This window comes from Chrysemys picta, chromosome 5, assembly GCF_011386835.1.
Source record: "Chrysemys picta bellii isolate R12L10 chromosome 5, ASM1138683v2, whole genome shotgun sequence".
Classification (NCBI taxonomy): Eukaryota; Metazoa; Chordata; order Testudines; family Emydidae; genus Chrysemys; species Chrysemys picta.
The window spans coordinates 98,183,493-98,208,230 of record NC_088795.1 but is presented as its reverse complement, the minus strand read 5'-3'; the positions used below and the strand labels follow the sequence as shown (position 1 = coordinate 98,208,230).

Genomic DNA, 24,738 nt, shown 5'->3' with positions numbered 1-24,738 from the left:
CTTTCTCACTACATGCTTCCAACAAGATTACTGACTAAACTCCTCAGGTTGGGACTTTTTTCCTCCCCCAAGTCTGGTGGGTGTTTCCTTTTTGTCTTCTCAGGTTCGGCGAATGCAATGGGTGTGGGGGGGGAGAGGGATGCCTTGAGGTGTTTGCCCAACCTTTTTATAGTTTTAATTCCCCTCTTGAAAAACATTTCTAGCTTAGAACCAGGAGACAGTCTACATGGAAGGATGTTCCCTACTGGGCTTTTTTCCCCTGTTTGAGCTGCTTTTGTTTTCCCTTCCCTCTTGATGATTCTGTATAATGCTTAAATGCAAATAAAGGCAAACACATATTCCTTTGTTTAGGACAGACCTGTTTTCTGACTTCTGCTTGGGCAGGGCAGTGGGGTTTGGAACATGTTTTAATAACATCACATAGGGGAATGTAGCAGGGTGCTGGTGCAGAGGCACCTAATTAGCCCCTGCTCAGGGGAAATAGATTGGGGCTGGGGAGAAGTCTGGTGCCTGGCCTTTAGAACTGGCTGCACCTGTGGGCCTGAGGGTTCAAGGGCTATAAAGGCTGGCTGGCAGCCAGAAGGAAGGGGGGGATGGCCAAGGGAAGGTCAGTCTCCGGGCTGAGGGAAGGCTCTGGGTGAAAGTGGAGATTGTAAGGCCTGCAAACTGTATATAGTATATCACTGGTGATGGGAGAAGTCTGTAAATAAAGCCACGGGTGCTGCAGAAGGAAAAGCCTCGCTGTGCTTTATTGGGGCAGCCAGTGGGCCCCAGGAAGAAGGCCGGGCAGAGGACTTGTTACAGAGAACCTTAACTTCACATACAATGTTGCCACATACATTTTATCAGGACAATGCTGCCCAGCAAATTGAGTTTTCAAATGATACCTTACAAGGCGTACAATAGTGTTCAGGGCTGTAATCCATCACAGCGGGCAATCTGTCCTCCGTTTCTTTTCAACCACCTCAGCCTGGGACGAAGTCCTAGTGTGCCTGCCTTGAGCGTGCCTTGGCTTTTCTAATATTACTGTGGTAGGTAAGATAGTTTTTATAGTTAATTTTTTAAAATAGCTAGTTTGATAAGTAGTGAGAAGATTGTTTTACTCCTCTTTCCCCTCAGGGAGATTAATTATTTTTTTTCTGGTAGGGTATGCCTGGCTCGCCTGGTTTCAAACCATCACCTCTTCTACTGAGAGGCTATTCCTGTGAGCGTCAACCATTCTAAGTGTGTCCGTTGCTTAGGGGAGTCCCTTGTCTCTCAGAATTGCAACTTCTGCCTGTGCCTCAAATCCAGGGCAAGTCAAAACAGGGAGATTAAACTCTGCTAATGATCGAATGCTCCCTTTTGGAATGCTCTTAGGTCAGGACATATCCCTCCACCCAGTACATCTGTCTCCAGACAGATCCAGTGCCACTTCCACCTCAATGCAGGCTTCTCCTAAGAAAGGGAAAGCTTCTGAGGCTTCAGAAAAGGCTTCCAGAAAGACTAGTGTGGATTCTCACCTTAAGGAGCCAGCTCCAATAAAGTCCAAGTCCCCAGTGAGATCTACGGTCTCCAGAGCCTCAACCTCTCTTGACTCAGTCTGTTGAGTTTATGGCCTTGCCAGTGCCGGAGGAGGAGTCCTTCAAGTCCTGGTGTACGAAGGAGAGACACAGATCTGATGGGGTCTTTCTACCTTCTATCAGCAAGGAGGGTAAGCATAGACACTTGGAACTGGCACCGTCGAGTTCAGCCCAGCTGTTGGTACTCTCACATCCAGCACCAAGCAAGCAACTGCCCCAGACACCTTCAACGGTAGGCCCACCACTGGTGGTGGTGCCTTCAGCGACCATAGCCTCAGCTACCATGTCAGTAGTGATCCCCTATTCAGTATCCAGGAGTTGAGATGTACTAAGGGCCTCTTCATAACAGATGAAACAGAGTCCCAGCTCCTCTTGGTACTGAGACACCGGTCTGCAACTACCATCCTCTGGAACTGCAGGACTTTCCACTGTTTTCTGTGGGTGCTCCTCCTTTGGATGAGATGGAGGAGGATGAAGGAGACTTCCAGCCAATCTCCTTTATTTCTGTTCAGGGTTCTCCAACATATCCTTTCAGGATCCTGTTCTTTGAAAGTAATAGGGAAGATCAGGCTCATTATCAAGAGTGTATGCCAACCCTGCACGCCACCCCCACTTCTGTATGGGCCCCCCAGTGGCCATACTGGTACCTGTTGGCTGCCTATCGACAACATTTTGCCAGACCACCGGTACTGTCTCATAGGGAAGCCGGAGTTGTACAGCCCTCTCCTTCCCCACCAGCCCCCCCATTTCCCCCGCACAGGGGGAGGCTTTTGAGGAGCAGGAAGCTAGGCCAGATAAGGAGGCCATTCCTCAAACACCTATTTCATTGTCTATGGACAAGGCAGTTATGCCTCCGCCACCATCCATGGCTGGTGGTGGATGTGTAAATGAGTGGGATAGGCAACACTTCTCTAAGTCTACTCCATATGACAAGGACCAGAAAAGGCTAGATCTTACTGATCTATTTATCAGTAACCCTGTAATTCAGAATAGCAAATTATCAGGTGGTCATGGCAAAATGTAATTTTACAGATTATAAACAGGTTCACGGCTTTATATTAAACATCTACAACAAGAACATAGGGAGCAATTCCAGTCCATTATCTCAGAGGGCCAGTTGATGGCCAGAATTGCTCTTCAGGCATCTTTAGATGCTGTGGACACTGCTGCCAGGTTAATCTCCCTGGCAGTGGTTATGTGCAAGGCATCATGGTTCCATCTCTTGGGGTTCCGGAGAGAAGTATAGAACACTGTAAGACCATCAAAGGGGAGTCCTCTAAAGTGTTATTGGAAACCACAGATGAGTCCTGACACACTTTAAAGGATTCTAGGGCTATTTTATGATGCCTGAGCTTATGTACACCTACAAATAAGAAAAGGTTTAGTAGATCAGACTGCCCAGAGATCACATCCTGCTCAGTTTTCCAGGTTCCATTGAATCCCTAGAAAGACATAGATTCAAGAGAGTGCCCCTCAACTGCCCCCCATGACTACCCAGACATCTTCAAAGCAACAGTTTTCATGGGTTGGTTGAGGGTTCAAATCCTCCTGCAGTTCTGGATTTACAGCTGTGCCCATTAGCCCATGACAACCCCTGTACAGAAGTTACAGTTTATAGAGGCATATTTTGACTCGTTGACAGCCAGATTCTATCTTCCCGTAAACAGATTTGTAACTTTGTGTGTCTAGTATGGGCAATTTAGGGGAGCCTTCAAACCACAATAAAGAACTGTCTTCTGCTCCTGGGACACATGTTAGCTTGCATCTTTGTGACCAATCATGCAAGACTATGTCTGCTGCTTCTAGAGTTGGCTCAGAATGACCTGTTCTCTAGTCACACACCTTGGACAGACAGGTGACAGTTCCTCTACAAGTGAGCAACTCCTTAGACTGCTGGAAGAATCAACTCAATGTCTGTGCAGGCATTCCCTTCTGTCACCCAGCCCCACCAGTGACTTTAACAACAGATGTATCACGGTTGGAATGGGAGTCCACCACTGCAGTAACCTCACGACTCAGGGCAGATCGACAACTCAAAAAGTCAGTCTCCACATCAGTCTGTTAGAGCTCAGGGCTGTCAGGAATGCTTGCCTTCATTTCCTACCCCTCAACAGGAGCAGATCAGTCAGGGTCATGACGGACAGTGTATCCTGCATGCTCTATATTAACACACAGAGAGGAATAAGATCTTCCTCCCTGTGCACTGAAGCCATGAAACTATGGAATTGGTGCATAGCTCATCAGATCCAAATTTCAGAAGTCTGCCTCCCAGGTATTCAGAACGCCAGCCTCACAGGACTATGAATGGGAGCTAGACATCGAAGTTCTCCACAGCATATTCCTAAAATGGGGACTGCCAGAGGTGGGATCTCTTCACCACCTCCAGGAACAGGAAGTGTCCTCTTTTCTGCTCAAGAGAGGGTCTGGGCCTTCACTCCTTGGGAGATGCCTGTGATGGTTCCCCCCGGGGTGCCACCTGGAACTGGGGTACCACTGAGCCCTCTGACCCACCAGCCTGGGCTCCCTCTCACACTGTGCTGTTGTGACAAATTGCAAAGCTCTCCAAGCTTTCACTGTCACCAGCATTCACACAGGTAGGGACACACCAGCTGCAGTCACATGCAGGCTCTCTAACCACCAGTCTCCCAGCCTAGGACCCCAGAGCAGTACCATCCTGCCAGGGTCAAATCTCGCCAATATATGGGTTTAACACCTGGCCCACCTCTCCCTCAATGTGAAGAGGACCATGCACACTTGTGGTACCCAAGCTGAGATTTTTCCACAGACGACATAGTCAAACACATGCTGGTTTGGATTAAAACATAAAATAAGTGTATTAACTACAAAATGATAGATTTTAAGTGATTATAAGTGATGGCAAACGGATCAAAGCAGATTACCTAGTAAATAAAACCACAAACTGAGCTTAACATACTAGATAGGTAGGATATGAATTAGCAAATTCTCACCCTGAGTGATAAACAGGCTGGCAGATTCTTAAGGCACAAGCTGTGTTGGCTTTGCAGCTTGGGTTTCCCAAGTTTTCATACACAGGCTAGAAATCCCTTTACTTTCCCCGGTTCAGTCTTTGTTCCTCAGGTGTCTCCAGGTGTTGTTGTAGGGAGAGTGAGGTACTATCATGATGTCATTTCACCTATTTAGCTCTATCTTTGAACAGTGGGGAGGAACACGTTAAACCAGACCGGGGAGCCTTAGGGAGAGTCCACACCTTGTGGTTGGGACACCTGTCCCCACCCCTCTTACTTTCACAGGGGTCTGGCATTCGAGCCCCTGACTTAACAAGGTCCTTTAAGCTGAGGGTGACCCCCTCATTTGGGACAGGTTAAGCACAGTTCTGCTCCCCTTTTTATTCATGCAATAAAGACAACAAAATTGATAACATTTCACTACCTTGCATTCAGTACTAAAGTGATTTGTAACCCAACATCAGCCAAAGTTGACCACTTTGAGCAACACAGCTCTGTTTGCTGGATATCTTGGCAGAGTAGATATTATATCTGTAAATACAGTTTGCTCCTGAAGTCTCTCCCCATCCCAGCTAGCTGTCAGAGGAAAGCTTATTCAGACCCTGCTTACACTGGTGTTACTGGTTTGACACTGTCCTCGGTTAGTAGTGATAGTGATTCCCATCTGATGGCTTTTTGATTGGCGATTTCTTAGTTGAAATACATTTTTTAGTTCCAGTCTCTAATGAAGGAACCACACATATACTTCTACCTCTCCAACTCCATCTGGTAATATTTAACATTGTTTGTTGACTGTGCAGACTGTTCTCAGAGGCCAAGGAGTGAATGAACAATCTTCTCACCTGTAGTGTAGCCCCTATAGTGTAGCATTGTTCAAATAACCAGAGCATTGTGAGAAAGTTTGTGCTGCTCCTACCCATGCCATACCTTGTCCTGTGGATATATAAAAGACCAGTCTCTCAACTAGCATTCTTCAAAAATACTAAGGATCAGATACTTCCCATCCTTACTTGACATGAAAGTCCCATTTGACTTCATGGTATGAAGTGTTCAGTATGAATAAGGGTATTACAATCTGTCTCTAAATAATGTATTTTTTTCTAGCTTACTAACTTTGTGTTCTTCAACTTATTACAAACAATGCATAGGGAATTGGGAAGGTTGCCTCACATTTGTGTAACAAATCATATCGCAAGGTCTTGCAATCCCAACTCCTATAACTTAGTGCCCCTGTGAACTTGCTCATGTGAGTAAGGGCTGCAGGATCAGGTCCATGAATAGCACCTAAAGTGATGTATATTTGTTATGCAAAAAAATACATATACTCAGCTTTGTGTAAATACGCTAGTTGCCTATAAACATGCCTAGACTGACAATTATTCTGAGGGTTACAATGACACTTACATTAAGCCATTCTTGAATTTTAAACTAAAGGATTAGCAAAAAGTGCTTTGTGTTGCATGTTAAATAGTTCAGTGAAAGGGTTTTATATTTTGTTTTTTGTTAGATGCAGGAAACATCTTGGACTTTACCGGCAATGCCCAAAGAGTTGTCATGTTACATTTGCTCTAAAGGTTTTAAATACAAAATTATGAAGCATTCTTTAAATATGCACCTGTTAATTAACTTTTTTTTCTCTCTCTCTCTCTTGCTTCTCCTTATTATTTTTCAGCAAGTCACAGGCAGAAGTTTTGGTGACAAAGATTTTCGGTCTGGATTAGAAAATGGTATTCTGCTGTGTGAGTAAGTAATGCTTTTAGTTGGAACTTCACATGCAGTTTTGACTAAAGATGGAACCTATGGTTTTTACTTTAGCTGGTACAATGCAACGGTTTGTTTCCTTTTTTTTTGACTTTGGGTACACTACATATTTCATCACACTGTTGTTCCAGTGCCAATGGTTTTGTTATGGTGAGAATTGAAATGTGGTTTTAAAAAAACAAGTTTTACAAAGTGGTTTTTACCCCCCCCCCCATCCATGTAAAGTAAAAGTGAGGCTTTTTGGATTTGGATTTATTCTGTTTAAAGTGGATGACTGCAGTTTGGAAACAGTGTGCAACACCTGGCCTGCAGACATCTCTCTTACAATGAAGGGTTTTGGATCCATTCCAGGTTGTACTGTTGGCAAGACTTGCCCATCTAGGTACAAGCTTATTTGTTCTTGCATCCTTTGAGGTCCAGGCTGTACTCTGAACCTTTTGTTCTCTGAACCATTTTATTTTTAAAGATAGGCTTGAAGAACATACTTCAGAATTCTTCATAATACAACCAGATCATAGATTTAAACAAAATACACCAAACTCAACACTCCCATGTTAATGTTCATTTATGGTGTGTGTGTGTGGGTGAGTGTGTGTGTGTGTGTTGATCTGAGCTTAGATTTCCAAATAAATCTAAAGGAGCTAAGTGCCCAGTTCACTATGTTTCAGTGTGATTTGGGTGCTTAACTCCCACAGGCTCCTTTGTGAGGAGTTTGAGAAAAGCTACTGTAGTTGTCCCACCTGTAGTGGCTAAATTCTGCCCCTACATATGTATAAGGCTGCTATTTAAAAACAGTGGGAACTGCAAGTCTGAATTTGGACTTTGAAGCTTACAAATTAGATGTCTTGTAAACATTAAACTTGAGAAGTACATTTCTTGTATTTGTTACAATTTTTTAGTTTTGGAGACGAGAGGAATCTGACTTGGATTCTGCTTTTGATGCTCTATAGTTCAGTTAATACCATTTACTTAAGCAGTATGTGGCTTTGGAAAGCTGAACCTAATGTACAGAAATGTATATCTCACTGATGCAATTGAACATAAACTTTGAAAAGTTAGAGAGACTGCAGAACAGAGATGATCTTATTTACCCATCTTTCCCTCCCCCCAAGCCATATCTTGGCAAAAATGAATATAAATATTGCTGATCCAGGTGGTATTCAATATGCAGATAGCAGTCTGTAGTGGTTACATCACAGTGTGTGTAATGGTTGATCTTGGACAATCTCTTCCTCCTTAGTGCAAAATACTTCAGTTGGAAGTATTGTGTATTGACTCTCCTTAACGTGATTCTTGCTCGTCATGGTTGAATTGTGTTGGTAAAAGAAGATGTGTGTTTCAGGATTAGATCTTAATCTGATCTGCAAATAAACAGAGGTAGTCTGGTTTAAGTGGTGTAAATCTTTCAGATGCAAAGCTTAAGTAACAAATGTTATGTTTTAGCACTTCCATTGTAATACATGAGTATCTATCTCTTAGGAGGCTGTGGGGGCCAGTCATTATAATAGTGGATGAAGAGATCGGACTAGTTGATCCTTCTACCGACCTGCTGTATGATCTTGGCGAAAATCACTTTTCTTCTTTGTGTCTGTTTACCGGTCTGTACAAGGCATATAATACTTGCCACTTCATGGTGTGTTTTATAGGAAGACCAGGGTGCCCTGGGTCATAGTCAGAGAGTTTAAAGCCAGAAGGGACCGCCGTATTACCTAGTCTGACCTCCTGTATATCACAGGTCACCATACCACCCAGCACCCACACCCTAAACCTAACAACCAAAATTGGACCAAAGTATTATAACCCAGAGGAGACTAGGCTGTAACGTGCCATAGGGAGAGAATAGGAGGGGCTGAGGTATCTACACCCGAGGCCCTTGCAACCGCAGGGAAATGATTGTGAGGTGTACACCCAGATAATCCTGGCAATTGACTCGTGCCCACACACTGTAGATGAAGGCAAAAATTCCAAAGTATCTGCTAGTCTGATTTCACCAGGCCAGGTTAGTCTGGCATGACCTATATTTTGGTAAACCTGTGTTGCTTTACATCCCCTTTACTGTTTACATACATGAATTTAATTATTCTTTCCTTCAAAAATTTGTTCAAAAGCCTTGGATAACACTAATGTGTCCATAATTGCCTCGATCACTTTTTCCCCCTTTCTTAAAAATAGGTGTGACTTTAGCTGTTCTCCAGTCATATGGTACTACCCTCAGATAGATATTTTTATTACAAGTCCATGTTATCCTTACTGAAAACTGAAGCAAAGTAGTCATTTAGTTTTTTGGGCCAGCATTTGAGATTATCTTTAATCTTCTTCCCATCTGCACTGCATAGCGGCTCAATCTCATCCATCCTTATTCTCTTTTTATTTATATAACTAACAAATCTTTATTTTAATTTCCTCGACAAGAGCTAATTCAGCTTGACTTCTAGCCATTCTCACTTTATTTCTACATTTTCTAACCTCCATGGTGTAGCTGTCTTTGTCCAATCCCTGTAGGTTTTCTGCTTACTCCTAATAACCTTTTTTGAGATGGTTATTCATCCAACTGGGTCTAGAGCCTCTCTCTACAAGCTTCTTTCCCCCCTTGCTTGGGATGCAAACTTCAGATAGTCTTTTTGGTATAGTTAGATTTGAAGAAATTCCAAGCCTCCTCTACATTTTAAATCCAAGATGTTCAATCCAGTTGACCTCTAACTAATTCCCTTAATTTCCCAAAGTCTGTCCTTTTTAAAATAAAAAACCATATCGGATGACCTGGTTTTTATTATCCTTCCATTTAATTTAAACTGAATCAACTTGTGATCACTCAATTCAAGGTTATTTCCTACAAGCTCTTCTATGGCATCCTCACTACTTACAAAATCAAGTCTAAAATTGCATTACCTGTTATTGATTCAGTGAGAATTTGATTCAGAAACTGTCATCTGTCACAGTCAGGAATAACTGGGCCCTACCAGTATCAGCAGCATTTATTTTCCATTCTATATCTGGGAAGTTTTCTTCCTGTTACGACACAATTCCCCTTAGTATTTATTTTTCTAATAATAATAAAGAGCTCTCAGTCCATACGAGTCTGACCCAGCTGGTCTATAGCAGACGCTTATCACTGTCCTAACAGAACCTCTATTACAATCCTTTCCCAAAGTGATTTAGACCCCAAAAAATTCTGTTTTGTCCATACTATCACTTATTTCTTTACAATTTACTCCACCACATTTATCTTTGACTATCTCTCCTAACAGCATATACCCTTCAATACTTGTACTCCAGTCATGAATGCTATTCCATGTTTCTGTAATCCCTATAATATCCTGTTTGACCTCCTGTCGATAGTGCAAGTTCTTCCATTTTATTGCCCGGGCTCCTTAAATTAGTGTGCAAGTGTTTCAGTTGTTTCCCTTGTACCTCACCCAGTTTTTTAGCTGGATTAGGTATAGTCTTTTCACTAACCGTAACACCTACCTGACTACAACTCCAATCAATATTTGGACTTTTTCTTTCTCCTTGTCCATAATCTTACCTTATAGTGTTCCTTTATCCTTTACTGTATCTTCATTTAGCTCGCTTTCTTCCTACTGTGTATGGAAGCAAGTCGTGGAGATTTCATGAATCTCTTCCAATCTTCTCCTCTCATCTCCCAGTGTATAGCCCTTCTTATCAATCATGCCAGCCTTCAAACCAGAAGATTAATATCCCACATACTCAAGAGGAGTCTATCAGTCAAGAAGTCTTCTTTCTGTAAATGCCTCCCAAGGTCAATCATCCCAAAACCTTCCTCATTGCATCAATCCTTGAGCCATCTGTTGATCTTCATTATCTTGTCACGCCTTTGCTCTCTTTTCTAGGGACTGGAAATATTCTGCTGAAAATCACCTAAACTTCCACTTCTTTAAGGGTCTTACTCAGCATAGTCATCCTTGATCCATTCCAATGAAATCTAGCTGTGTTGATGATTTCTCCCCGCTTCCATTAGGATCCTTTTCAGCCTCACATACACATCTCATATCCTTGTTACTGGCAGGCAGCATATTCTTCTGTTCTCTGGGTTTGGATCTGGTCTGGTGACAGGCATTGGACTTTGCATAGGTCTTCATGGCTGAGGATGTGAGGGAGATTGCCAAACCTGAGCCATTCTTTTTAGGTGACAAATCTGAGGAACTGTCCCAGATTGAGGTGTCATTAGAGGAGGTTTTGGAACAAATTGATAAACTAAAGGAGTAATAAGTCACCAGACCCAGATGGTATTCACCCAAGAGTTCTGAAGGAACTCAAATGTGAAATTGCAGAACTACTAACTGTAGTCTGTAACCTATCCTTTAAATCCGCTTCTGTACCAAATGACTGGATGATAGCTAATGTGATGCCAATTTTTTTAAAGGGCTCCAGAGGTGATCCTGGCTCTTAAGTAAACTAAGCAGTCATGGGATAAGAGGGAATGTCGTCTCATGGATCAGTAACTGGATAAAATATAGGAAACAAAGGGTAGGCATAAATGGTCAGTTTTCACAATGTAGAGGGGTAAATTGCAGGATCTGTACTGGGACCAGCACAGTTCAATACATTCATAAATGATTGGGAAAAAGGGGTAAACAGTGAGGAGGCAAAGTTTTCAGATGATAAAAAATTACTCAAGAGTAAGTCCAAAGCTGACTGCAAAGAGTTACAAAGGGATCTCACTGGGTGACTTGGCAACGAAGTGTAAGTAATGCACATTGGGAAAAATGATCCCAATTATACATACAAAATGATGGGTTCTAAGTTATCTGTTACCACTCAAGACAGAGATCTTGGAATCCTTGTGGATAGTTCTCTGAGAACATCTGCTCAATGTGCCGTGAAAGCGAACAGTGCTAGGAATCATTAGAAAAGGGATAGACAGAAAATATAATGCCACTATATAAAGTCATGGTACTCCAACACCTTGAATGCTGCATGCTGTTCTAGTTACCCATCTCAAAAAATATATTAGAATTGACGCATACAGAGAAGGGCAACAACGATTAGGGGTATTGAAAGAGCTTCCATACAAGAAGAGATTAAAAAGACTGGGTCTATTGATAAAATCACGAATGGTATGGAGAAAGTGAATAAGGAAGTGTTATTTACCCCTTCACATAACACAAGAACGGGGGGTCATCCAATTAAATTAATGGGCAGCAGGTTAAAACAAATAAAAGGAAGTACTTCACACAATGCACAGTCAACGTGGAACTTGTAGCCAGGGGATGTTGTGAAGGCCAGAACTATAACTGGGTTCCAAAAAGAATTAGTTAAGTTCATGGAGGATAGGTCCATTAATGGCTACTAGCCAAGATGCTCAGGGATGCAACCCCAGCTCTGGTTGTCCCTAAACCTCTGACTGTCGGAAGCTGGAAATGGACAACTGGAGATGGATCACACAATAGATTGCCCTATTCTGTTCATTCCCTCTGAAGCATCTTGCACTGGCCACTGTCAGAGACAGGATACTGTGTTAGATGCACAATTGGGTCTTGACCCAGGATGGCTGTTCTTTTGTACCGTATGAAGTAGTTCAGATCTCTGTTGTGGCTGGCTCAAGTAGTCATCATGGCACTGGCTACAGTTAGTCACGTTTTTATGCTTCCCTTTGCAAATATGAGGGTAAGAAATTTTACTTTTTGGTAATAAATGAAAGCTGAGATCCTGCTGTGATTGCATGACTCTGTGAGCCAAGTCTGTAGACACATTGGTGTAGTGTAGACAGCCCTGCTGCCACTTTTCTAACACTGGCAAGGGAGGGAGAGAGACTTACTGCAGCAGAGACCTGACCAGCTAGAGAAGACTTCAGAAGTCTGCTTTGCTGCCAGCCACTCCTATGTGCTTGTGTCTGGCTATGTTCTTGATCCCTCAGCTCTTATGTAAGTATTTCTGTTGGCTTCAGGTTCTGACCTTGTTCTTGTACTTTATATCTCTAGCCTCCGTCTTGATTTGAGGGTTTTGTTAAAAGTTAATGATGGAGAATGCCGTAATGCAGAAAGCTGACAAATATGACTGATATCTCAGCCATTTCTTCTTTTTGGATTCTAAACTCCACTCCTGTCGTTTGCGTAACAGCACCAGCTCTAATTGTTCATGCAGCCGTGCTTAGAAGTCATTGATCTTTTTTTGTTTTTTAGAAAGTATGTTATGGCTCTTTGGCATAGTTGTTCTGATCAATGTCAGTGCAGACAGTGACTTCAGTGAGGGGCATTCTAGCACACCACGATACAGGCAATTCCTATTAGGTTCCTGGTCCTTTTGCTAACCTACCATTTTTACATACACCTCTACCTCGATATAATGCTGTCCTTGGGAGCCAAAAAATCTTACTGCATTATATTGAACTTGCTTTGATCCACCAGAGTGCACTGCTTTACCGCGTTATATCCGAATTCGTGTTATATCGGATCACGTTATATTGAAGTAGAGATGTATTGTGTGTCAGACCCAGAGATTTCAAGGCTTTCCATTGGTACACTGCTGCTGGCTTTCCCTTGCATCAGACAAACTTGCTATTCCCAGGGACCTGCTGGAGGTGGGCAGAATGGAGGTGGAATTGTAGCAACAAGTACACCTAAAAATCCCTGACTTCTGCCCCCATGACACACTTCTTTTTTTGCTATGACATATTAACATTTGGGCTTGATCCAGATCCTAGGAAGCTGGGGGATTAATCAAGAAGAAATTTAATGTAGTAACTACAGTGGTTACGTTGTTTCTATGTAAGAAGCCATGCATCCAGGAAAGAGGGATAGTTGCGAAAGAAGAAATCATAATTTATTTTTTCTGCTGAGGGTTACTGCCCATTTTCCCCCATGCTGTTGCTTTGCACAGCAGAAAGACAGGAAGTTAAGTAACAGTTGTGATTAATGATGGCTGAGCAGAAAAGGAGAAATACATAAATTTAAAGATAATACAATAAAGATAAAACAGTCTTGCAACATTCTCTTTGCTCTGTAGGTTTGGTGATGTATACATTACAACAAGAACTTTCTTCTAATGTTTTCCTCTTGTGGCCTTTTTAAATTTAAATTGAATTTAGTGATTCTGCATTAAACCCACAATGGGTTCAGCTCCTGTTGCTTACAGGTTCAAACTCAGAGTGAATATCACCTCTGGTGCTTTTCTCAGATTTGGAGACTCCAGAAACACACAAAGACCAAGGATAGTAACCACAGACACAATCACAAGTACAAAATCTTACCTCTACTACAAGTTTTATGAAAGCAATAAGTAAAGTTACAATTACCCATGCATATATAAATCCTAAAAAATCCCTTGCAATGGCTAATACTCACATCTCCAAAAATATTCTAAGGTCTGATGGATTTCTCAACTGGTGGTAATTGACAGAGGAGTGGTTCCTATTGGGGTTTCCTGTGGGTCTTCCCCCTGTAACCCAACTATGGAATCTTCTTTATCCTATTGTTATGGCTACACCATATGCATATGCATGAGGGTTTCAACCCTCTTTTCCTTATCTATACTTCCACACCCCATGAATATAGGGGTGCTCCATTTTTCATAGGTTGTTTCTTAGGTCCCCTTATTTTCACTAATGAAATGTATCCTTGGTAACCTGCAGACAAAGCAGGGCATCCTATGATGTTACAATCAGGTGTGTTGTAGTCTTGTACAGGACATTGTCTGTTTTTCCAGACCATTATCTATTGGCACATTCTTCCCAGTAATCTTGTAACCTTACTGTCATAGTGTTATTCCTAGGTCACCAACTCATGTCAAGCGTTCTAAAAGCCTATGGCCTTGTAAGGGAAAGCTTAAAATACCTGCTTACCTGTCCTATCCTGTAACTATTCCTTTGAATTACAAATAAATGGTTGCTTAAGAAAGAAAAGAAACCCTCTTCTGTTTACTTCACCTTTTGGAATTATATTTGTGGGTAAATACATGTGTAGCGAGGCGGTGGGATACCCCACAGCCCCGCTGAGGGCCGAACCTCCCCTAACACCAATGTGGGCGGAGCTACCGGGTCTGGCGTCCGCCCCTCAGAGGTCATGGCGCCGACCCGGAAGTATAAAAGCCCGCCTGCAGAGCCCAGTGGAGAACAAGCCAGCGGAGAGAGCAGACGTCTGTTGCCGAGCTCCCGCTTGGGAGACAGCAGCAGGCCGCAACCGGCCTACTGACTCACCAGGCCAGCCGAGCCTACCCCTCGCCCGGTACCCTGAGGAGAACTGGCCAAGCCTGCCCTTTTCCAGCTATCCCGAGGAGGAGCCGAACCTGCCCCTTTCCTGCTGTCCCGAGGAGGAGCCGAGCCTGCCCCTTTCCTGCTGTCCCGAGGAGGAGCCGAGCATACCCTTCTCTACCTACCCGGAGGAACCAATGCTGGTGGAAAGCACCAGAGGACACTAGGCCGGTCCAGGTACCCTGCAAGGGGGAGTGTGGAAGTAGCCCGGGGGCAGCTGACCCCAGTCTGACTGCAGCACTGTCGGTGTGTTACGGCCAGGATCCCCATTGGCAGCAGCGAGTTTCCGCCGCTGCTAGGGCCCCGGGCTGGGACGCAGTGGAGTGGGAGGGCCTGCGTCCCCCCTGCCACCCACTCCTTGGGTGGCAGACTCTCCCTTTCTCCCGGCCTAGAGAGGCTGGGACCTCTTGCTCCTTGACTCAGCCCCTGCTTGAGGGCCTGTTTTTTTTTCTGACTTATTGGCTCAGCCCCTGCTTAAGGGCCTGAGCCCTAACCATGTGTTTGCTGTCCCACACTACCGCTGGACCAGGACTGGCGGCGGAGCAGCGCGAGGCGGTGGGATACCCCACAGCCCTGCTGAGGGCCGAACCTCGGCCGAGACTACTACAACATGTGTTTTTAAAAATGTATTCTAAAAAGAGCTCTTCCCTTCATATTAAGGAATAAGCATTCCAGGATTTTTCCATTACATTTTTATTGAAAGAATAAATACAGAAGTTATGTTAAAATGTAATAATAACAGAATCTTGATACAATTTATCCAGTAAATTCAAGGGAAATGTCTTGAACAATCTTTTTCTGATAGATACACACTTTTCCTCACAATGTGAATTAAGAATAGCATATTACCTCTAAAGGACAGTATCACAAAATGTTGTTTTTTTATAAAAAACATGTTTAACAGAAATTAATCGTACTCTGAAATAAAACTAGTGTGTGGCTATAAATTTGAATAATAATATGAGAAAATGATTATGATCGAGAATTAATTAAACTGTTTCCTATGATATGGGACTAATCTTACTATCTAAATAAGAAATTGACTTGGCACATGCAGTTCGTGTCATTGGTGATGAGCTGCTTATTCTCAGAAAGCAGCATTGCTTTGGATTTGCATCATGATTATAGCACACGTGACCAAGCATTGGACTGGCATGAGCTAGGTTTTCAGAACAGGTTGGGTATATGCCAGATAAATGCAACTCCAACACTGTGGCTTAATAAAATTAGTCTTAATAGTCAGTGGTAGAATTCTTTGTTGAGCTGGGTTTCAGAGTTACTTTAATAATATACATGGTAATTTAAATGCTTGGATGTCAGAATCTCATATCTGCAATTTAATTCCAGCTTGGTAAAATCACTGTGCCATTATTAAAATCCCTTTTCTAATAGGAAATCACTATCCAAAGTCTGGTCTGTTTTCTATCAGATTTCTCAGGTATTTATTTTACTGATCTGCAAATTGTGTAGGACTGACAATCTAGATTTGACTGAATATTATGCATTAGTGGAGAATCGTGTATCGCCAAATACCTAGCCGGAGAAGAAGTTAGCGAGTGTTCAAGCCCTTGTGCTTAAGTTTGAATTTACTATTGTAGGGTCATTGTTTATAGAAGCCAAGAACCGGTATTTTGACTTCATATCATAGGTCTGAACGTTACCCCATGCCTTCAAGTGTGTGGGTTTTATGCTGCGTATTCTAAAGCTAAAACATTATCAGCCTCGTGGATTTGGCGGGTCTCCAACCTGGAGAGAGGCCCCTGAGTCTCATTAAGCATTAAGATTTAAGTTCAAGTGAGGACATTTGAAACAATTTTTTATCAAGCCACAGTTTTTAGTCTTTTCAAGTTTTATTACCTTGCCACAATGAGACCCTTTTTAATAGTACAATTTGGGTGGGGGAGTCATAAGTAAAATAACAATCTATAAAAGCTCAGTAGCATAATGGGGGGGAGGAGCGGGGAGACACAGCAATTGAAGGGTGTGCTTTATTACAGCCAGAATACTCTGCCTTTATAATTTGGCAGAAATGTCACATACAGCAGATTATATGGCACTTTGGTCTTTTCAATACATTTTGGTGACTGCCACAGCTTGCTTTGTCATATTGACCCATTCATGCTAATTTGTCTATGTGCAAAGCAGACTCATCCAATGAAAGATTTAACCTTTCTAATGAGTATGTTATGGAAATATTTTTGGATTCATGCTTTGCATAGCAGTAAGCATGGTTAATTAACCAGTGTAAAAGTAGACATGAATTGTTTTGCACAGTTCTGTGATGTCATTAACTCTGTACATCGCTTCAGTATATAGTGTTAGCCTTTGCACAGGTTGTCCATATGGCCAGTTGCCTGTGTGCCTTCTCTAATGAACCCCACTGTGATGGGTTCGGTCATAGATACTCCTTTGGGATTGTCACCTGATGTGCTGAAACTACCTCTGAGCCCGTTTTCCCTGCCGGCTTGGGACCCAGAACCCTGCCTTGCTAAACCAGACATGCTAGCCTGCTGCAACACTGACCCAGGGTTTGGTCCATGCCACCAAAGCTGCAGACTTAACTGAAAACAGCTCAGCAGGTTACCTATCTTCAGCACCCAGACACCCAGTTCCCAATGGGATCCAAACCCCAAATAAATCCATTTTACTCTGTATAAAGCTTATACAGGTTAAATTCATAAATTGTCCACCCTCTATAACACCGATAGAGAGAGATGCACAGCTGTTTGCTCCCCCAGGTATTAATCACTTACTCTGGGTTTATAAATAAGTGATTTTATTAGGTATAAAAAGTAGGATTTAAGTGGTTTCAAGTAATAACAGACAAAACAAAGTAAGCCACCAGCCAAAATAAAGCAAAAACACTCAAGTCTAAGCCTAATACATTAAGAAACTGATTACAGGTAATATCTCACCCTCAAAGATGTTCCAATAAGCTTCTTTTACGGACTAGACTGCTTCCTATTCTGGGCCCAATCCTTTCCCCCGGTACAGTCCTTGTTAGTTCCAGCAGACTGGTAAGCAGCAGGTGGTAAGCAGGGGTCTTCTCATGACTGGCAGCGACTTTTGTCCTGCTCCACCCCCTTTTATAGCTTTGGCACAAGGCGGGAATCTTTTGTCTCTCTGGGTCCCCATCCCTCCTTATAAATGGAAAAGTACCAGATTTAAGACGGATTCCAGTATCCTGTGACATGGTCACATGTTCTGTGAGATCCCAGCCTCCATTCTTCCTGAGCTGGCCCACACATACACAGGAAAGTTTTCAAGTAACTAAGGCCATTTACAACTGATTGTTTCTAGAGCACCCTTAATGGCCTTTACTCAGTATGTTTACATCAGTGATATAAATTTATATCTTATTCTCCTAACATCAGATATAGAAATAACACTTGCAAACAAATAGGATGAACACACTCAGTAGATTATAAGCTTTGTAATGATACCTTACAAGAGACCTTTTGCATAAAGCATATTCCAGTTACACCATATTCACATTCATAAGCATATTTTCATAAAGCATATGGAGTGCAATGTCACACCCACCCTCCTACACATGGTACGGCCTCCCTGCACTGCTTCACAAGTCCCTGGCCTGTCTATATTTAAGTCCTCTAAGGGCTTGTCTGTCTGTCCTGCAATTTGGACTACAAGGATATGGATAGCCATGCACACCAAAGTGCTGCACTGTAACATCCCCGTGTGGATGTTGTGGGCACAAACCAAAAGATTCCTAATTTGCATTAGTGTAATCCCGGTTAGAGGACTACATTAATGAAAACTAGGAACCTTTTGGTTTGCGCTTGCAGCATCCACTCAGGGGAGTTATAGTGCAGCACTTCGATGCACACTGCTATTCACGCTCCTGTAGTCCGATCTGCAGGGCAAGATTCACTTCTGCCATGTTACTTAGGATATGTTTACACTGTATGAAGGTGTGATTGTGGCATGGGTAGGCATACCCCTGCTAGCTTTAATCTACTTTGCAAGGGTAACTGTAGTAGTATAGACAGAGGTATGGGCTAGTGACCAGAGTACATACCTAGGCTCCTTGGTGGGCTTGTGCTCTGGTTGCTAGTCCATGTTGAAGACCTTGCTGCCGTGCCTACATAACTATTGTTACCTGGGCTAGCTAGATTAAAGCTACCACAAGCATGCCCTTAGGCTATGTCTACACTTGGAGCACGGGGTGTGATTCCCAGCTTGAGTAGACATAGTTGTACTCGCTGTCATTGAGCTAGCTCACTAAAAATGGTAGGGAAGCTGCAGTGATGCAGGTGGTGGGGATTAGCAGCACATGCTAGACTCTGAGTACAAGCCATCTGGACCCCCTGGGTACATACTTGGGGGGCTGCTAGCCCATGCCACCACTAGCTACTGCCATGCTACTGTGGCTGCCCTACTACTTGTAGTGTGCTAGCTCAGTCTGAGCTAGTGTGAATATATCCACCCTAGCTGGGAATCACACCTCCAACTCCAAGTGTAGATGTAGCTTCACTGTATCTAGTTGTCCTGGATTTTTTTAAACAAAATACTGTTGTCTTCCCTGTGACATTTTGAGGCCCACCCAGACCAGTAAGGGGCTCTGTCATCATCTGCCCTGTAACTTTGGGGCCTTTGTGTTGTGCAGCTGTGGTTCAAATCCCCAATGCCAGTAGCTTGCCCACAAGCATAATGTCTGACCCCCGACTCTACCCAGCCTAGTTATTCTTTGCAGGGTGACACCAACATCCCTTCCAGACCCAAGTCTCTCCAAATAAATACTCCCCAAGTTCTTAATTACCAGACACTTGGTAACCCCTCTGATTCATTACTCCTGAAGGTGTGAAACAGGCCCGCCTAGATATCAGCTCACTTCTAACTTTGGTGCATGCACAGACGTCACACAGTTTGTATACTAGAGACCTACTTGAGATAAAAACACAAAAAAGTTTAATAGAAAACCCCCAATTCAAAGATGAAGTATCAAGGGGAAAGCAAATGTATACAAGTCACACAGAAAATAAAGATGCAACCTCAGGGCTTCAACTTTCTTATTAAAATCCCTTTTCTAATAAGAATTACCTATTGCCATAAAACAGTTTCCCAGTGTACCTCCTACGACAATGTTTGTGGACAGCCTCCTACCTCAGCGCTGTCCCCCAAGTTCTGGGTGATTTTCAGTTCAAACCCCTTCCATTTTAAAAAGATCTTGCAGCATTTTTTTCACCCCCAGTTACTATAAATATTCAGAGGGGAAAACTCCCTCCTTTCTTAGGGTATGTCTACATTGCAATTAAAAACCCATGGCTGGCCCATGCCAGCTGACTCAGGTTTGCGGGGCATGGGCTATGGGACTGTTTAATTGTGGTGTAGATGTTTAAGCTTGGACTTGAGCCCAGGCTCTAGTATCCTGCGAGGTGGGAGGGTCCCAGAGCTCAGGCTGCAGACTGAGCCCAAACATTTACACTGTAATGAAACAGCCCCACAGTCTGAGCGCCTCTGGCATGGGCCAGCCACGAGTGTCTAATTGCAATGTAGACATACCCTTAGTTTTCAAAGACTGCGATTTTCTTTTCAGTTTCAAGCTGTTCCCATTTGCTTTACTGTTTCCTCGTTGTTTCCTGGGCTGGACAGTGGCTAGGTGCTTGAAGCCAGTCTCCTGTGGTTGGAGAGAGAGAGATCCTCCTTGCCTGATTGCTTCAGCATCACCTGTGAAGTTATACCACAGTTATGCTTGCAATTTTCTGTTTATACACACAAATACATTCAGAACCATAACCTGTATACATATCTCATAATGACTGTTAAGGTCAGTGTAATACAAATGTTTATAAAAGACCTTAATATACTTTTACAATAAAATAACATAGTATGCAATCAGTTGGTTTAATAGCTTTTTTTTTAGGGGAGAGTGGGTGGTTTAAAACTTCTGTTCTCCATGACTGTCACATCCCTTTATCCTAACTCCTGGTGACCCACAGATTGAGCTCCTCAGGGTAGTGATTACTGATTAAATCCATTCTGTCTTGAATGTCTGAAAAACACCTTGTATATCATGGGTATATGATATAAACCATGTATGACCATACACAAATAACTAATAATAATACCAAAGAGTTCATTAGGAATCATTGTGGAATGTTTTCCCAAATATACTTTAGAACTTCCCATAATTTTTCCAGACTTGGTGAAGAAATCTCATCATATTATTGTCCTTATCTAAACATGCCTTATGTTCACATCCAGTCTGATTGTTGACCTGCCTCTTGTTTTAAATGTGTTTTTTAACCAGTTTACTGGTGTTTGAGGATTGCTATCCTGGCTGACACCCAAAATATCCACTAATTGACTGAACATTTACTAATAACTTTGGCCAGGGTTGTTTCATAGTTAGAAAATAATTCAGTAAAACAAATTTTAATAATTAAAGAATAATAAAGTATCACACTTGAAAATATTTCACGGTGATTAGGATTTTCTTGTGCTCTTGAATGTTAAATGCTCTGTTCTCTCTAGCTGGCTTCATCAGTCCCTTCTTAGATGCAGAAATATTGTCCATCCATTGTTTTTGTTTGAACAAACCATTCTGTTGGATATGTACATTTCAGCTTGGACTCATTTGTGAATCAGACCTTATTCCAAACTTTTCCCCACTTCCGGAGGTTTATTTTCCATAAACCCCTTTGTCTCACTTTCTCCTAGAAGCACTGTGTTTTTTGGAGGGTGGGATTGGCAGCCATTCTCTGAGGGGAATGAGGCTTAGCTAACCCTTTCTCTCTAGAATTGCATATATAATCTTCCCAGTGTTTTCCGCCAGATCACTTGATCACTTAGCTGTTATCTTAAATGCCCTCTCTTCCTGGCAGAAGTTTTCCAGATTCTTAACTAGAGTTAAACAAACCCTGGGTGGTCTGGTAGGCTAGATACCCGCCCCTCCTTGCTTTTAGAGATCTTGCTCCTGCATCTTTTAGCTTCCTGGGACTACCTGGTGGAGCCACTGACCCTTCCCAAAGCCATCAGGGCCTTCAGGAAAGTAACAAAGTGACCTGATACTTCCATAGAACAGGAGGAGTACAAGACCTTTCCACTCTTGCTGCAGTTGGCTGTTTTACTAAGTTAAGGTTTCCCTAGCTTCTTTGCTAAGTCTTATGGCACTTCATTTATCTGATAGCTATTAAAGAACCCAGGGTGGTTGTCCAGCCACATGAGAGAGCAAGTGAGGTATAGTGATGGGAGCACAAGTCACACGGAAGATAACAAAGGTACTGGTAAGTAGTGAGTAAAGGGTAGAGGGATTCTAGGGATGTATGAACTGCATCAATGTATGTATATAAACATTTGTAAATGTTCTACCCACTAGCAGTTAGCCCAGAAGAATCCTGGCTATGATCATGAACCCATGTGAAATTGGGTCAGTTCAGTGTTCAGAGCCTTATATTCTCCTTCACGTGACGGTCCCTCTGTGTATTCCACACATAGGTATGCCTGTGCCTGAGTCAAGATTTTTAGTATGAAGACTCTGTTGATCCTCATATGTGCAGCTGTTTTCCTCGTGCTCTGAACTGAGGGTGCAAGGGGTGGTGCAGACTGGTGCCTCTCCAGTTCCTTTGTACCACCGCATGGCCTGAGTCAGAATCTTCTGTGTTCACAGCGTCTTCCTTCAACTGTTTGTCTGTAAATATATTATAAATAGTTTTCTACTTGTAGTCTTAAATACTAGTGGTACAACCAGCCACCAAAAGTTCCAGGCTGCAACTCCCCAGAACTACACCCTTGGACAAGGGTGCCAAACAGTTTGACCACCTAAGGGAAAACGGTCGTCTCCTCCGCCTCTCTCCAATTTAGAATTTCAAATGATCAGGCCCTTCTACATAAGTATGGCTTCTCTAATTATGCAAAGTTGTTGGATTTTGAGCACAGGCTCCCTCAGGAAGGCAGAGCTCAGTTTCTATCCTTAATTGATGAAAGCAAATTAGTGGCCAAAACCTCTTTCCTGGCCGCAATAGATGCGGTGGACATTGTGTCCAGAGGGATGGTTACAGCCATTGTCATGAGGAGAGATTCCTGGTTACAATACTCAGATTTCCCTAGAGAGGTGCATGCTACCACTCAAGACCTGCTCTTTGGTACAGTTAACCTGTTCAGTGAAAAGTCAGATGAATCTCTACTCTCTCAAGGAGAGGACAATGCTTCACTCTCTAAGTATCTATACCCTCCCCCTAAAAAGAAGCATCACAAGCAGGGGTACAGAGCAAGATCACCTCTTCAATGATTTTACTATCAATGCTCCTAGGAGCCACCGTGCAAAAGCCAGTGGGTATCTGATATCTGCTGCCACACCTCGCTAATCCACAGCCAAAGAACTTCTTTTGATGGGACCATTGAGACTTGCATTCCTTTATTGATGTTGCATAATCCTGCCCCTCAGTGTTTTGGAGGCTGCCTTACCCACGTTGCCCACAACTGGAGGGCTTTAACAACAGACAAATGGGTACGGGCAATTGCTCACTATGACTATTTGAGTTTCTGTCAACCCCTTCCCTCAAACACCTTTTCCGATTCCTTTTCAGGGACCAATCTCCTGAGTGAATTCTGCATCAAGAAGTGGACTCCCCTCTCCACCAGAGAGCCATAGAAAAAGTTCCACTGCAACATCAAGGGAAAGGATTCTACTCCCCATTCTTCTTAGCCCTCATAAAGAACGGGGATGGAAACCAATTCCTGACCTTTGCTGACTAAATATATGAATCCATAAATTAAAATTTCAGATGGTCACATTGGCATCAATAATTGTCTCTCTGGAAGAGGGCACATGGTTTGCTGCTCTTGACAGGAAATATATATACTTTCACATAAACATTAACCCATCCCACAGAAGGTTCCTCCTTGGTCAAGACTGTTACCAATTCAGAGTCCTTCCATTTGGGCTAGCTACAACACACAGGGTCTTTACAAAAGTCTTTTCAGCTGGGTAGCAGCTTGGATGAGAAGAAACAAGTTTACTGTCTTCCCACACCTCGACTGACTTCTGATGAGCAGATCATAAAAGGAAGTCCAGTTGGCAATCCAATTCCTGCTCCTTGTACTACCCAATCTGGGAATCTGTCAACCACTTTGACCCCTCCCCACCAGGTCCACACTCTTCATAGGAGCAACCTTAGACTCATCTACAGCAAGAGCCAATCTGCCTATCGAGAGATTCCACGCCATGGAAAATAAAACAAAAAAAAAAATCTAAATCACCTTTAGACCTCAGCCTTCAGTCAGAATCTGCCTTTCCCTCCTTGGCCTCATGCATGCAAGTGGTGCCATTTGCCAGGCTCCATATCTGTTGTTTGCAAACCTGGCTTCAATCCATTTACTCACCAGAAAAAAGTCAACATCAAAGCCAATGTAACAATTCTGACCAAGATTCTAACCTCTATCATCTGGTGGACAAAGCCGGGAGAAGTTCGAGTGGAGTGTCCTTGCTTCACACCTGCACCCAAGGCAACTATCATTACTGATCCTTCCCTCTTAGGTGTGGAGCCCATATGGCCAATCATACTGCACAAGGCATATCTGGACCCTTCAGCAGTCCAGGATGCAGTAGGAGTGGTCTGTCAGGCCTGCAACACTTTCCTCCCACTCATCCGATCCCAGCATATCCAGAAAATGTTGGACAATATGACTTTCTGCTATAAAAACAAGCAGGGGAGAACAAAATCCCTCCCTGTGTGTAGACAATCAATTTTCAGAATTGATATATCAGACATCAGGTAACCCTCTCAGCAGCATACTTCCCAAGTGTGCAGAACTCCTTAGCAGACAGTCTCGGCAGACATTTTTCTACAGATCATGAATGGGAGATTCATGATTCAGTCTTGAATAAGATATTCATCCAGTGGACAGTGCTGTCCTAGGATCTCTTTACCTCACAGGCAAACAAAGAACTTCCCCTTCACTATCCCAAAGAACCTGTAGTCAGGAGCTCAAAGGGAGATGGCCCTCTTCTCCTGCAGAGGGACCACCTCAGGCATGCCTTCCCTCCATCCCATTAATACCACATGTCCCATGAAAAATAAGTCACAGCAGGGCTCAAGTCATCCTTATTTGCGCCCAACAGAATGAGAGTTCTGGTTCACTGATTAAACTGAGATTTTCAGTCTGTCCTCCCACCAACATCTGACCACTTCTGGACTTGCTAATGCCACACTATGGCACCTTCAGGCACCTCACCTGGGACTTCTGTTTTCAAGGC

The 24,738-nt window shown here is 43.1% G+C and overlaps 1 protein-coding gene across 2 annotated transcripts in view; it reads left to right on the top strand.

Annotated features, from left to right (window-relative positions):
- LIMCH1 (LIM and calponin homology domains 1) overlaps window positions 1-24,738 on the top strand; it is a 213,210-nt gene that overhangs the window by 87,447 nt on the left and 101,025 nt on the right. For both annotated transcript variants that reach the window (XM_065596963.1, XM_065596964.1), the window contains exon 2: window positions 6,222-6,292. In XM_065596963.1, coding sequence (XP_065453035.1) covers window positions 6,222-6,292 — 71 coding nt within the window. The remainder of the gene's footprint in view (window positions 1-6,221; window positions 6,293-24,738) is intronic.